General features: G+C 38.1%; 2 protein-coding genes across 2 annotated transcripts; one reads left to right on the forward strand and one right to left on the reverse strand.

Moving 5' to 3' along the window:
* Positions 1 to 80: 80 nt before the first annotated feature.
* Positions 81 to 8,251, reverse strand: LOC135679093 (3-dehydroquinate synthase, chloroplastic-like). The gene is made up of 8 exons (XM_065192506.1): positions 7,759 to 8,251; positions 7,513 to 7,663; positions 7,256 to 7,423; positions 6,956 to 7,182; positions 2,519 to 2,642; positions 710 to 772; positions 491 to 634; positions 81 to 417 (listed from the first exon to the last, which is right to left on the reverse strand). Exons 1-8 carry the CDS (start codon positions 8,100 to 8,102, stop codon positions 286 to 288), a joined length of 1,353 nt encoding a protein of 450 aa, XP_065048578.1. The 5' UTR covers positions 8,103 to 8,251; the 3' UTR covers positions 81 to 285.
* A 2,740-nt stretch (positions 8,252 to 10,991) lies between these two features.
* Positions 10,992 to 15,684, forward strand: LOC103992110 (rac-like GTP-binding protein 5). The gene is given in 9 exon segments (XM_065192508.1): positions 10,992 to 11,474; positions 11,476 to 11,484; positions 12,376 to 12,463; positions 12,580 to 12,689; positions 12,805 to 12,841; positions 12,844 to 12,867; positions 14,985 to 15,049; positions 15,148 to 15,213; positions 15,304 to 15,684. Coding segments are annotated over 8 exon segments (438 nt in total). The 5' UTR covers positions 10,992 to 11,384; the 3' UTR covers positions 15,163 to 15,213; positions 15,304 to 15,684.
* The last annotated feature ends 320 nt before the right edge of the window (positions 15,685 to 16,004 follow it).

Genomic DNA, 16,004 nt, shown 5'->3' on the forward strand with positions numbered 1-16,004 from the left:
TTCTGGAGGACGTAGATAGATCAACCCTTCGAATGTTCGAGTAGATGGTTGCATGCGTGGAATGAATGACATGTCAAACATGTGGTAACCAAGAAGTCATACATTACTTCTGATTACTCCTCTCTCTCACACACACAAACATACATTATTTCATACATTGTCTACAAGGAGACTTATTTATGTTCGAACAAATTTACTCAGACGAGCATTTTGATGCAAGAGCTGATTCGATTTACCAAAAAACGGCCCCATGGAAGTGACTGCAACTGCAAACAAGTCCACCCATCAGTTCTTGGAGAAGGCTCGGAGAGTTTCATCCAGTGCTCTCTGGTCATAGTCACCGGTGAAGACACAGCTACCCAATGGACCCTTCAAAAGGATCAACCTCAGCAATCCATCAGCCACCTTCTTATCCACCTGTGATCAAAGAATTGTAGTTAACATCAGGAAGCTACCTAAAATGAAAAAGGATAGTTTATCTGACACTTACTGCCATGACAGATTTAAATTTCTCCACAGTCATCATCTCGGGGGGTTGAGTTGGAAGCTTGGCCTTCTGCAGGATGCTAAAAACACGCTTCACAATAGTATCATCAATCCAACCTAGGCGATGTGACATATCCACTGCCATAACCTATTACACGATGAAGTATACTTGTCAAAACAAGATAAAAGGGAATGAGAACAAGAAGTCTATGTAATGCCTCACCGTTCCAGCTGCAACTGCTTCGCCGTGGAGCCACTGCCCATAGCCGAAGGCCGTTTCTATAGCCTAAGAACAACAATAAATCAGTAACAACCAGTCAAGATTATTATGGATGACAAGCATAAGGTTAATGAATCTACAAGGCGAATGAAAAAGCAAAAATAATATGGATAATGAAGGTTCGCTAAATGGTATTAAGTTAGGTCCAAGTCATGGTTACTTCTCTAAGTTCTCTTTAAATAGTTTTCATGTTTTAATAATTCAATTCCTAGAGGGCAAATTACACAATTGCTCTTTTTGGCATTAGTTTCTTTCCAAAGGGCTTTGAGGCACACAAAATGGATGATACCATAACCAAGTCCAAAAGAGAAAAGTGAGGCAACCATCAATGTGCAGAAAGATATTATCATTATTGTGACAACTGTTACCATGCATACATACAGTAGTTCCATATATTAGAACCAAGCATCAGAACTTTTACCACGTATATAATTGTTCCATATATTAGAACCAAGCATTAGGATTTCTTAGTTGAATTGTCACTTCCAATTGTTAGTTTTTAGTTAAAAACAGAATTTGAAGACCACTGACGGTAAAATTGAAAAAAAAAAAAAAATCCACTAAACTCTTTCAGCAGGAAAATTATGGACTCCTCTTCGAAAGGGCACTACTGGCTGCTCTGCTCAAAAGATGAGAAGAAACATGATAAAAACTTATGGTCTAGTCCATTTCAACTTGTTTTTCAAGCTCAGTTGAATAGATTCATGGGCCAAATCCTAGTCATTGAGCATCGATGTCATGTAAAACTCCTTTCCACTTATCTTGGGTCAGTAATTTGTTAAAAGGATGACCAGGGATAGATCAGACATGTCCTTGACAGGAAAACTGCACATTATGATCATCTGAAAAGTAATTTACCTAAGAGGCATTTTCCAAATTTTAGATTCTTGCAACAAATACTGCTGCTTCTGGGGATCAATACTGTTTTTTGATTTACTTCGAAAGGGCACTACTGGCTTTCAGCAGGAAAGTTATGGCTGCTCTGCTAAAAAAAAAAAAGAAATCCACCAAACTCTTTCAGCAGGAAAATTATGGACTCGTCTTCGAAAGGGCACTACTGCTGCTCTGCCCAAAAGATGAGAAGAAACATGATACAAACTTATGGTCTAGTCCATTTCAACTTGTATTTCAAGTTCTGGTGAATGGATTCATGGACCATATCCTACTCATTGAGCATCGGTGTCATGTAAAATTCCTTTCCACTTATCTTGGGTCCGAAATTTGTTAAAGGGATGTCCAGGGATAGATCAGACATGTCCTTGACAGGAAAACTACGCATTTTCCAAATTTTAGATTCTTGCAACAAATACTGCTGCTTCTGGGGAGCAATACTGCTTTTTAATTTACTTCTGTGTAGTCATTGATGGAAATCCCATGATCATAAGCTTTCAGATAGTTGTCAATTACAGTACAATTACAATTGGATGTAGCTCTTTCCACCTTGTAATGCAAAATACAACAAATTATATGTTGAATAAATACAAAATTGATGGCTCAGTTTGGAAGCCATTTTGATAGAAATGTATATTTTGGCCAGTATGACGTTTGTCTGTTACTAGCATATCAAGTAACAAGTTGGACAAGAAAGCTGTAAATCAAATTTCATATGCTTTACACCATTCAGTAGAAGTGACAACCTTAGCACTTCAGATAGTAAAAGAAGAAAAAAATATCTGGAAGCATAACTATCAAGTAAAAATGTGTTAAAAACAGAAGATAGTAGAAAATTTAGCTTGTAAATTCAAGACTCACATGACCAAATGTGTGTCCCAAATTCAGGGTTGCCCGCATGCCACTTTCCTTCTCATCCAAGGAAACAACTTCAGCTTTGTTTTCACAAGACCGCTTGATAGCATATACTAAGGCACTTGGGTCTCTGCAACAACATTGAACATCTGTAAGGAGATTCAGACTACCTAAGTTACACATGCAAGGATTGTCTTAATGTTTGTCAACTGATAATATCATTGATTACTTGGCAAAAGCCCAAGATGAAAGTTACACCATAGCTTAAACATAACACAAGAGAGCTATGTAGTTATTTAAGAAGTTGCAATTCTTGCATTGAAACAAGTATGCCCACACTCATTGTCCTTGGTTTGGAGGCATACTAAACATCATTTTACATTTTCACTTGTTCTGAAAAAATATTGAAAGTTTCCTTTGTCGGATGTGCTAGCTATGGTAGATGTCAGAAATAAATAGATGATAAACATTGCAAATAATAGTAGATAATCATTGGTAAAAAAAGTCAAGCTATTTTGGATCAGCCACATGCATCCTTTGTAGTCATTTTTGTTAAGTAACAACGCTTTATGGAATGCTCCAATGTATATTTCCATGATATTCCATGTTCATGCAATCTTTTTAAGTTGGAACTTAGTACCTAAATCAGTCCTCCCACTTTCTCCAAGCTTAAGATCAATTATGTAAAGGATTAAAACGTGTATGCAGATTGGCATAACAAGTTGTGAATAAGCAGTAAACCATCTTAGCAAGACAGAAGCTGGAACTTAGTACCATCTTAGCAATGTATATTTCCATGATATTCCATGTTCATGCAATCTTTTTAAGTTGGAACTTAGTACCTAAATCAGTCCTCCCACTTTCTCCAAGCTTAAGATCAATTATGTAAAGGATTAAAACGTGTATGCAGATTGGCATAACAAGTTGTGAATAAGCAGTAAACCATCTTAGCAAGACAGAAGCTGGAACTTAGTACCATCTTAGCAATGTATATTTCCATGATATTCCATGTTCATGCAATCTTTTTAAGTTGGAACTTAGTACCTAAATCAGTCCTCCCACTTTCTCCAAGCTTAAGATCAATTATGTAAAGGATTAAAACGTGTATGCAGATTGGCATAACAAGTTGTGAATAAGCAGTAAACCATCTTAGCAAGACAGAAGCTGTCATACTGAAAGATCAATCAATCCAAATGCTCCTAGTTGCCATAGTGGGACATGTTAGTATCCTTTCCATCGCCAAAATGAAAATCAAATGAAACTTAAGTGGGCAAGTTTAGCTAATTATTTAAAATACTCACTAGGATTTAGATGAGGGGGCAAGTTTACCTACTTGCTAAGCCACCATACTGAAAGATAAATCAATCCAAATGCTCCTAGTTTCCATAGTGGGACACGTTAGTATCCTTTCCATTGCCAAAATGAAAAGCAAATGAAACTTAAGTGGGCAAGTTTAGCCAATTATTTAAAGCTTCATAAATATTTACAAAACTGATATATTTTTGTTTACCTCAAAGATGTTTCAAATTAAGGTTAGAACAGGAATTTAGACAGAGCCTACCTCATCAAGCAAAAACTATCACATGTATGAGCTGATCTTTTTGCCCAGTTCACAAGATTTGCATGTAGGAACTTCCTTCTTATATTTTATAGGATATATAAACTAGGGTTTTTAATTTCGAATGATACCGCTCGTACCGAGCGGTACATACCGGTCCCACCAACAGACCGGTACATGAACCACCCTCTACTAGGCATTACCGTCGATTGGGGCTGTTTTCGCCCCGTTACCACCCGAAATCGGTCAGTGAGGGTCAATTTCGATCGTCGTCGCCCGCTACCGGGCGGTATTAGCCGAGGTAGAAGAAAAGGGAGAACCTAGAGATCCAGCGCCGCTCTCCCTCAACGATCCGGATCCGTCGTCACCCTCCCTCGCCGAACGTCGCAGATGAGAGAGATATCGCCTCCTCCTTGTCTAAGGCGGCGAGGCCTCGATGTCGTCGTCGACTTCTCCTAATCCGCGCTGGGAGAAGAAGCATCGGCGTGGGGAGAAGAAACCTTGGTGACGTCACCAAGGCTTCGCGGGGAGACCTCGGCATCATCAGTGACTTCTCCTAATCCGCGCAAGGAGAAGAAGCCTCGGCGTGGGGAGAAGAAACCTCAACAACGTCGCCGAGGCTTCGCAGGGAGAAGAAACTTCCCGCGAAGAAACCTCGGCGACGTCATCGAGGCTTCGAGGTTTACTTCTCCCCACGCGGGAGAAGAAACGACACGATGTCGCCTAGATGACATCATCCCTTTTTTATTTTTTAACTTTTTTATTATATATATATACACACACACACTGAGCGATACGCCAGAACGTACCACTCGATATACTCATACTATATCGTGCCGAGGTGAACTCGATACCCTTGTACGGTATGAAATTAAGAACCTTGATATGAACAACTAAATTTTCACTTACCTTAAGCCAACAACAATTGATTTATCTTAGAATTAGCATGCATACTGTTGAATCTCGGATTTTGATTATGAAATCAATTGATAAGTTTGTGTTCTAATATGCGTTTTGAGTGACGCAGGACTAGCTTCGATTATGGAGAGACAATTTGATTAAAATAGGAAGAATCAATGTTGGGCCGAAGTAGAACATGTAAGAAGATTGGACGTCGAGCCGAAGGATCGATCGATGTGTCGGCAGAAGGCTTCGTGCCATGAGTTCGGGCATCAAACCAAGAAGATCGAAAATTACGCCAAGGAGATCGGATGCTGTGGGAAGACAACATGCCGATTAGGCAATATGCCGAAGGAGAGGACGATGCGCCGAAGGGTCGGACGAAGCGTCGGATGAATCAATGACATGTCGGACAACATGTGATTAATGCTTTGTAATAATTGTCTAGATCGAAGTAGTTTTAGGTCTAATTGAGTCGGTATTGGAGTGAAACAAAGTCAACTCAATTAAGGGCCAATTGAGCCTGAATCAGGGTTGAATTGGGCCTGTTGTTTGGCCCATTCAATGTCCTATCGCAAGGTCTGGCGATGGTACCGCCAGACTAGACAATGGTACCGCCCAAGCATAGTCTTCCAGACTATGTTAGGCGATGGTACCGCCCAATGTCAATGTGTCAGGCGATAGTACCACTAGACTCGGCGGTGGTACCGCCCAATGTCACAAAGTACTGTCGATGGTATCGCCAGTACCCCAAAATCCCAATGATTCAAATTTTTGGCTCTAAATTTGAATCCATTTGGGGCCTATAAAAACCCCACTCATTCCTGCTCAGTTTACACAAGAATTGAGAGCAAAAAAGAAATAAAACTCTATTGTAATATTGTGAGTATTCCTCTCAAGCTCTAAGTGTTGGGTGAAGTTTAAGAGAGGGATGAGTGGTTGTAAAGGTTATCTCTTAAACCTATGAAAATGAGAAAAAGAAGTGTAAAATGGTAGTTTATCTTCCCCCGTTGGAAAGATCGGTAGTGAAAGCCGGTGGCCTCAAGTGAAGAGGAATCGGGAGTGGATGTAGGTCACAACGATTGAACCACTATAAAATTGGTGTGCCTCCCTTTCTCTACTTGTTTACTTATTCTGCAACTACTTTACTTGCTCATTACTACTATTGCAACAAATGTTTTAAGTTTAAACGTCTTTTTAATACGATTTCATCAAACGAAATTTTCAAACCAACGTGATTTTACGAAAGCACTAATTGGTGTGCCTCCCTTTCTCTACTCGTTTACTTATTCTACAACTGCTTTACCTGCTCATTACTACTCTTGCAAATGTTTTAAGTTTAAACATCTTTTTGATACGATTTCATCGAACGAAATTTTTAAACCGACATGATTTTACGAAAGCACTAATTTAGAATTAGTGCTTAGTGCCCATTCACGATCCTAACTCATACTTCTTAGAATAATTTTTTTTTAACAATTAAAATTATCAGCAACATGTATTTTTGGCATATCAAAATTAAATTTTCCATGTGAAAGTAAGAGATGTGATGGAATTTAATCTATTTATTTTTTTCCCAATTGTTTTTTCTTTCTTAATGTATCCACAGTTGTAGTATGCTATTTTAGCTTTTCATTGCACTTCTCTGTTGAGAAACCCCCAAACTGAATAAAAAAAAGCCCATTGTCCCAAAAAGAAAATGAAAACAAGTGAAGTTTCCAAATCTAGAAGCAGATGAATTTGTATAAAACCAAATATAAATATCCACTAACTAGTTTCTTTTGTTCTACCACCATAATTCAGTTGTCATATTACAAGATGTACAAATTCCTTCAATTAAGGGTAACAAGATTTATATGATTTGCAAAGCACAAATGCCAAAGTAATCTTAAAACAAACAAACAACAAGACAAAATCACTCAATTAAGTAAAGGAAACATGAAATTTCCAATAGTAACTTGTAATAAGGAGAAACTCTCAATTACCTTGCTAATAGAGATTGCATATTCTTTTCCTGCCACTCAAAGAACTCTGCATCCCTAATAAGTCCGTACTTCACAACCTCAGCTATGCCAGATGCTAATTCCCTATCCGGCAATGTGTTCAGAGTATCGGTATCTATTAGCACGCATTGTGGCTGGTAAAAGGCACCAATCAAATTCTTCCCAAGGGGATGGTTTACTCCAGTTTTCCCCCCAACTGACGAATCGACCTGAATTCACGTAACATCATATAAAATTTGCTATTACTGATTAACATCATAAATTTATATGCCGAGCAATTACCTGAGCCATTAGAGTAGTAGGAATCTGAATGAAGTTAACACCACGAAGAAAGGAAGCAGCAGCAAAGCCACACATGTCGCCGATGACACCACCACCAAGTGCCACGAATGTACAACGACGATCCATCCTAGACTCTATGGCCTTGTCAAAGACCTTCATCAGTGTTTCCTACACAAATTCCCCAGACAGTTCAATTCCACACAAACCAGACTAGAATAGAAAGAAGAAAACGAGGAGTATACTTCCTAGACACCAACCATATTCTTGTACTTCTCCCCATCCGGAAGAATCACACTCTCCACTGTAACCTTCGGATTTCCATGAGTCAACGCTTTGACGACTTTGTCAAGATACAGCGGTGCGATTGTAGTGTTAGTTACCACCAGGACGCTCTTTCCGTGTACATGCCTAAAACAACCATTCGATATCCTCAAACAAAAGAAAACAAATTGAACACCCAGGAAATCAGGAAAGAAGAATAACATAAATCCTGTAGCGGGTACCTCTGGAGCAGATCGGGTTCGTCAAGCAGGCCAGAGCCGATGTAGATCGGGTAGCTCCGGCTCCCGAGATCGACATCGACGACGGTCGATACCCTAGAATCGGCCCTCTTCGTGGCCTCCTCCATGACCGCGGAGGCGCACGCCGAGATCCTGGATCGGCTTCGAGCTGAGATCGGGGCGGGCGCTTTGAAACGACCAGAGGGGACCGAGGACATGGAACGGAGGTCAAGCCGGCGGAGAGGTAAGGAAGCGGCAGCGGGAAACAGGGAGCGGCGAGGGGCGACGGAGATATTGCCAGACGAGCAAACGGCGGAGTTGATCGAAGGAGCAGAGGAGGTCGCCATGGAGTACAGGTCGGGGCTTGGAGTAGGGAGGCAAAAGAGGAGGGTCTCGCTCTCGATTCAGCCCACCACCGTTCCTTCCCCGCTCGGCCTCTCGTTGGAGTTGTACCGCTCGCTAGCGGGTGCAGGGCGGGGTAGGTGGACCAACACCGCCGCCCGCGAATGACTCGTCGCACGTGCGAAATATTTGAGGATCTGCGCGCTTGTCTATGCGGACGAAGGATCCGACCGTTCATTTCGGAGCGGAAGGCATCGTGAGCGCTTGCTTGGAATTAACATTCGCATAGGAAATTATTATGCGGTCACTAAGTTTTGGAAAGCGACGGTCGGGAGGTGGCAGCCGAATGCTGCCTGCGACTTGGCTACTTAGTTGAGTTCAACCTGGTCAAAACGAACCCGATCCGAACCGACCCGTAGATTGGGTTGGATGATTTGGGTTCGGACAGAATACCTCCAAATTGCTCTCTACCGGAACTCAAATCATGGCTAATTAACAAAGTTCTTAAACCCGTTCGACGATCAACTTTGGCATTTGTTATTCGATTGATATCCATCTCGATCTCGATTCTCGAGTTCCTAAATCGGATTCAAGAAGAACGATCCCAAATCCAATTGATAGTTGTTCTAATTCGATTTAAGATCGTCAAACAAAGTATATTATCATCCTTATATTAAGTAATGAGTAACAAGTGGAGTACGTATCACTTCACCTTGTCACAAATGGAAGCTAATTAAATATCTAAGTACTTGAATTCACATTAAATCTAACTTAGATATATTTAGATGTAATTTTATATATATACATAGTAATATATATGTATTTATTTTAAACTCATTTTATTAGTACCATAATTAGGTTTTGATGGGTCAGATTGATCTATCAGTTTTTCAATATTTGTGTACTCGAGTGGGATTTAATCGGTCAATTCTATCGTAGTAGTACGATCATAAATAATAATATATATGTGATATGAACTTGTGCACTAAATTTTTCTGAGAGTTTTCAAAGGACTTTTATTGAATTCTTTTGATTAGTCATATGAGAGGGTGAATATGAGCCTAAGTAGTCGATTAATATAAAAACACATTGTAGAAAATTATGTGTCATTCAGTAATCTTAATCCAACAATTAGACTCTATTTGATATACCAATAATATTATTATCAAAAAAAATTTGTAAGATTCTGCATTTAAATTATTTTCATTGCTTATTTTTTATTAACAACAACAACAACAACAATTTATTTCTATCGTTATCGTTATGTTTAGATCATTTTAACATATGTTAAGTCAAATTCTAATTGTTCAACCTAAGTTGAGACTATACGAAAATTAGTCAGTATGCATGAGATGATCAATTTGACTATATATTCACTTATGCAGCTTAAAATCAGCATTCCGAAGATCAAAGATTCATCATAAGACAATATATCCTAATATTATTAATAATTTTTTGATTCAAGAAGTCATCTCGATATAAAAAAATATATATATATCAACTAAGAGGGTCACCACACGGGAGAGACATGAGGACCTAAAAAAGGGGATTCTGATCAATTTGATACTTAAATTAGTTTCTTGTTTAAAGAATTGTATCGAGTGATGAACTTATATGAGTGCACTTGAGGGTTTTATATAGTGTTGCATGAGATTGTTCAAGATAATTACATGCTTTCATTGATCATAAATATAAACAATATAGCGTCAAACCCAAAATGTATGGGATAACTTTCCATTTTTAATGATGTAGTTGGCTTTGTAACGTCGAATCCATCTTCTAGTTTGCACCATGTTGGTTGACACATTGACTAAATAGAGTTGACGTATTAGTCAGGTGGTGGTGATGTGTCGAGTCAACGATGACGATGTTTTGATTATGTGAAGATGATGTATTAGTTACTAAATAATGATATATATCCATAATTCCTGTCTCATTTATTTATAACTACAACATAATGATATACAAAATAATGGTTTATGATATCAATTAACAATTAATTATGGTTTATGATTAGATAACGGACAATTTTAGATATAAGTAAAACAAAATAATGGTAAATTTGTTGAGATCACTGAATTTATAATATGATAAAGTAGCTTAGTGTTAGGGATATGGTACCGTAGTATTTGTTCGAAAATTATCTGAAAAAGATAGTGAACAACAAGAAATCTAAGAAAAGTGACAATAGAGAAGAATAGATAAACTTCAAGACTAAAAACTTAACCTTTATTAAAGATGAAAGTTGATGATGGGTGGGTTGAGTCAATTTCATCAATCATAAGCAGTAGTTGCATCCTCACCAAGTAACTTTTTACCCTTCTTCATAAGGGGCATTACATTCAATAGGTAACTTCTCCTCTTTATTCGATGAGAATTATAAAAGGTTAAGTCCTCAAATGAAAAAAATCTAATCTAATATTTGATTTTTTATCTATTATTCTAAAAATTTATTATGATTACGTGGAAGTATTTAAGTTATTATTAAGTAAAAACTCTTTTATAAAAATTCTTACGTTATTATTAAGTAAAATATTTTTTCTTCTTCTTATTTTAATATTATTTTCGAGATATTAATTGTTCAGGAAAATGATGGTGAATCCTCAGAGACTGATGATGAAATATGAAACTTTAGAGGGGCTTAAAAGTTAAAAAGACTAAAATGATTGTTCTAAGTGACCTATGAAACTGATGATGAAATATAAAACTTTAAAGGGGCTTAAACGTTAAAAGGACTAAACAGGATTGTTCCAAAGTTAGTGTAATATGAAACTGATGATGAAATATAAAATTTGAAAGGGGCTTAAAAGTTAAAAGGACTCGAAAGGATTGTTCCAAAGTTAGTGAAATATGAAACTTTAGAGGGACTTAAAAGTTAAAAGGATTGTCGAGGAGAAAGTAGTTGGCCTCAGGGCGATGGCCGCAGGGCGACCGCTTCAAGTTCACGATTTCCCGGGCCTCCTCTCTCTCGGCGCCGCCTCTCGCCTTCAATCTCGAGCGCGAAAGCAAAAGAGATCCCTTTTGTAGATTCATCTCTTTTCCCTTCTTGGACTGTCTCGCATTAGGGTTAGGCATCCGCTGCTCCTTTCTGCATTGCCGCCTTCTCGTCAATGGCCGACGTCTTTGATTTGGCTGCGGGGGATGGGTTGCGGAGGTGTAGCTGAAGCAGCAGCGGGAGGTGACTTAGCCGGACGCCGAGGAGAAGAGAGGGAGAGGGAGGCCTCCGTTTTCCTTTTTCTTTTCTTTACTGTGCCTGGTGCTTTGGTTGGAGAATAGGGAAGGAGGAGATGAGCGCATCGAGGTTTATAAAGTGCGTCACGGTGGGGGACGGCGCTGTTGGCAAGACCTGCATGCTTATAGCCTACACCAGCAACACTTTTTCCCACGGTTAGTGCTGAAAAATCCGATATTTTCCGATTTTGTTCCTTTGATGATTCTGATACTTTTTCGGTCTAAAAATGGGGAAGGGGGAGAAACTTGGTGGTGTAGGGAAACTGCACTCTTTACTGAGGTTGTCTAAAGGAACGCATATGTAAAAATCATCCCTTTCTCTTGTTCTCACTTGGTAGGAGTCTTTGCGAGAAAAATAATCTCAAATTTCTAGGACACTATAATTTATAGATCGACGATCTGAAAATTGCTGGTCTTTTTAAATTTGTTATTGCTGATCAGAAAAGTGCATTTGACGAAGAGGGGAAGCATTAATTAAGTCGGACGTTCTTTAGGAACTAATTATATTGGATTTTTATCCTGATCACTCATAGCGTGAAGAAATTTCAATATCTTCCATATTTTCACCGAGGAACGACAATGGAGCAAATCAGAAAAAGGATCTGGAGGTAACCTAGAACAGTCCCTCACTGCATTTAAAAAACTTGATATTTTTCTGGATTGCGAGGGTAGCCGGCTATGTCACTGGGTGCTTTATTTCCTCTCTCAAATCCAAAAAGCATGTGGTTGTTTCTGTTGAATGTTGCATCGTTTGCCATGATGGAAAAATGTGGCAATACCATTCTCTTAATTATGGCATTTAAACTGTGCATGCTGAAATTTCATTTCTTTTAGCTTTTTGGAAGTGAAAATGTGATGTATTTCATAAGTTATTTTTTTGGTTAATCTCTATTCCTGAATTTGGCACATCACGTTAGTTTTAAGACTTCTTCAGATACAATTTTCATTCAAGATGATCATTCCTTGACAAACTTGTTATTGTATATGACATCTCTAAATGTGTGGAAGTTACAATTTAGATATTTATGTACTTCATCTTATAAGCAGGATTATGTTCCAACAGTTTTTGACAACTTCAGTGCAAATGTAGTGGTGGATGGTAACACAGTTAACTTAGGTTTGTGGGATACTGCAGGTACCTTAAAAAAAATTCTCTCTTCTGCCTACTGATGTTTACAGTGTGATTATCCCAGTGTCCCTTTTGTCTTCGAATTGGCCACCCGGTTATAATATCATGCTTTGATTAAACAGGCCAGGAGGATTACAATAGATTGAGACCTTTGAGCTACCGTGGTGCAGATGTTTTTTTGCTTGCTTTTTCTCTCATCAGTAAATCCAGCTATGAAAATGTTGCCAAGAAGGTAATAGACTGATTGCCAGCTTGTTACATCTTTATTAAAAGCTTTTTTCTTTCTTTTTACTGAAAAATGTAAAATTTGTGAGTGTCTGATTCTTTGGTTTTTTTTTTTTTGGCAGTGGATTCCTGAGTTGAGGCATTATGCACCTGGTGTTCCATAATTCTTGTCGGGACAAAGCTTGGTAAACTTTCGTTTGCTGCCCTTTTTTTTCTTGAGGTCAATTTCACTAGATTGGTATGTGTCGCAGCCGATATTTTGCATACTGTTTCTGTAGCTTTATGTCTCGTTTGTGTTGCGATTTGACTTGATGGCTTGAAAGCCTACCTCTTGCGGGCATCCATCTACAATTCAAGCTCAGTTGCTTTTAAGTTCCTGTTTTTGAGGTGGTAGTTAATATGAGTCGAGGAAAAGCTTGATGACTGTATCCTCTATTGTATGGTTAGAAGATAAATGAATCATGAAGAACTGAACATGAATTGGTGCAGTCATGACTAGAGGACAAAAAGTTTAATGGTTTGACCTCTAATAAGATTGACTACCCACCTGATGGCAATAACAGAAACCTTTAATAGGTGGCTGAGAGTTGGACCATGATGATACCACTATACTGACTGGTGTTCTATCATGTTTTGGTATCAATATAAATCATTTTACTGAAGAAACATTAAGGAAAGAAGAAACTTACTGGTTAAAATTCTATGTTGTCCTCTTTGTCGAGCATTAAGGTAGAATATTCTTCTTCATTTTTTCGCTTCTATTCTACATCTTTCTCCTCTATTTTCTTCCTTTCTTATTTTGTTATTGTCTTATCTTCTTTGCCACTGCTAGGTTTAACAGGAAGCAAAGGTGTGCAAAGTTTTGAACCCTATATGGAAGCCTTTTTTGGCATGGTCCTCATCTTGAAAAGTCAAGCCATGCTGGTCCAACATCATAAACTAAGCCTATAGAGGAGATGAAGGATGTTATGACCTAGTGAGAATGCTGTCGGGCTAGATTTTCTTAAACCATGCAGCAAAGCTAAATTTTGTATCAAAACCATTTCATATGTTTTGTATGTATAAAACCTAGGTAGTAAGCCAGTTCCACCTGCTGCCTAGTGATCAGACCAGCAAACTGTCAGTTGGACTACACTGGTTCTGTACTCTCTCTGATCATCCTTAACATGCTTAATTGCTCATCTAATGTGCAAGATGAGTGCTTGTTGATGGGTTTGTAGAAATCAGTATTTGATTCTTTTATTTTGGGATAAGAGCTCTAATTATTAAGGATACTCAAGGCAAACAATTAAGGGTAAAAAGGTAAAATTCTTCTGCATTGTAATTCTTTGAACTTTGGATCCATGCTTTAATTTTCTATACCATCAACACATCTGCACTTATCTCTTTTTCTCCCATAACTGCTTTCTGAAAAAAATGTTATGAAATTAGATTGCAATGATATGATAACCATCCTTAAATGAGCCTCCACCTGATTATCTCTCTTTCTGCATGATCATGATTTACGTTGACTATTATGAATCCTAGGAACGGAAGGAGCATGCACATATTTGTTTCATTAGAAATGTCAATTTAGCTTTAACTTAAAAGTCGTCAACTGGCTTAGTTTGAGAGAATAGTAGCTGCTTCTTTTAGCACCAAAAATTCCTAGCTTGCACTTGCTATCAATAAATATCAGTATCAGCTGCTAAAAGAGTATTTTATTAATTAGTTATGAAATAATTTTCATTGATCAACCGGCCTTTTCACCCTTTCTTCTTACTCCTCTCTCCATTGATCTTTGATGTTCCCCCGAATTGACTATTTCTGTCTTCTTTCTTTTGACACATCAGTACATTATTCTTTGCTAGATTATGGAGTTATATTGATCTTCCTGCTGTGTTTCCTACTAGCATATTTTCTAATGATTATTCTGGATGGCCATAGTTTATTTATGTCTTCACTGTACAACATAGGGATCTTTTTCTGGTTTCGTATTCAGATACTTAAGTCTGCTTGATTTATAGTTTTATACAAATATAAAGGAATTCAACTGGCAATTTAGGAAGAGATGGGTAATAAAAGTCACATTTCCCAAGCAAAAGCAGTTGGACCATTATCTACCTATTGCAATATGAGGTTTTAATTTTTGTTGCTGCACCTTGAGCTTTTCTATTTTTTCGCTTTATATTTATGTTAAGTCAATCTTTGTCTTATTTTGTGGAGTTAATTGTTGCTCACTTCTTTTATGTTTAAAAATGCTACTTGATACTTGTTATATGGTTTTATAGTCTTTTCATATCGTGATGGGTTTTGTTTGCAGATCTTCGTGATGATAAGCAGTTCTTTATAGATCATCCAGGTGCAGCTCCCATAAGTACTGCTCAGGTAAAATATATTAGTCTGCTGTGTAATGGAACCTTGATTTATACATTTTCTCTGTAAAAGTGCCGATGATAATTAGAGTGGCTCTCATAATGTTCCAGGGGGAGGAGCTGTAGAAGCAAATAGGTGCTGATGCGTACATAGAGTGCAGTTCAAAGACTCAGCAAGTATGCACTCCCCTTGTGTTTACCCATCTTTTGAATTCATTCTCATCATTCTGATGCAACCCTGCTTGGTGTAAAAATGCTGTGATCTAGAATGTCAAGGCGGTATTTGATGCGGCCATCAAGGTCGTGCTTCAACCACCCAAGCAAAAGAAGAAAAAGAAGAAACAGAAAAGTTGTTCCATATTGTAATAATCAAGCTTGTGAAAAAGGCCATGGTGGCCAGCCATCCTTTGGGGGGACCTTCAAATTGGTTAGCAGCATTCCCAGAGTATCATGTTATTTGCTTTTCCTTTTGACTTGTGGTGATATGTAACTGACCTTCCAAAGCTTGTACCTCCTGATGATGACTTATTCATATTAATGTTTAGGTAAATGTTTAATCCATTTTCCTTATGCAAAGGTGGTATACTGAGTTTATTGTACTGTAAGTTGATTACTCCAATGACTTTTCTACTTTGCTAGTTTGATGAATGTGTGTCTAGTAGTTCCGTGAAAGTATCAGAGCCTAATGGTGTCAAAGCTAGGTTGTTTGTCGTGATTTACTGTTGCTTTGAGGATAAATTTTATCAGCTGGTATCTTTCTTTTTAGCTGCTTGCTTGATGATCATCATGAAGTTGTATGTAAATCTGGGAGTTATTGTTCTTTCTAGCTGCCATAAAATTTGTGTTGTCATCTCTCTTTTCCTTTCTGCCTTCCTTTCTTAGTGTCTCGGCTGTAGCTTCATGCATGCCGATGCCAAAAACAGGGTGGGGCTGTTCCTAACATGGGTTAAAACATACTATTCTGCAGC

This window comes from Musa acuminata, chromosome BXJ1-7 (assembly GCF_036884655.1).
Source record: "Musa acuminata AAA Group cultivar baxijiao chromosome BXJ1-7, Cavendish_Baxijiao_AAA, whole genome shotgun sequence".
Taxonomy (NCBI): domain Eukaryota; kingdom Viridiplantae; phylum Streptophyta; class Magnoliopsida; order Zingiberales; family Musaceae; genus Musa; species Musa acuminata.

Coding starts and splice junctions, on each gene's coding strand:
- LOC135679093 (XM_065192506.1), bottom strand. CDS start 8,102: ATGGCGACCTCCTCTGCTCCTTCGATCAACTCCGCCGTTTGCTCGTCT. Junction 7,664..7,758: donor GAACCCGATCTGCTCCAGAG/GTACCCGCTACA, acceptor TGGTTGTTTTAG/GCATGTACACGGAAAGAGCG. Junction 7,183..7,255: donor CTACTACTCTAATGGCTCAG/GTAATTGCTCGG, acceptor ACGTGAATTCAG/GTCGATTCGTCAGTTGGGGG.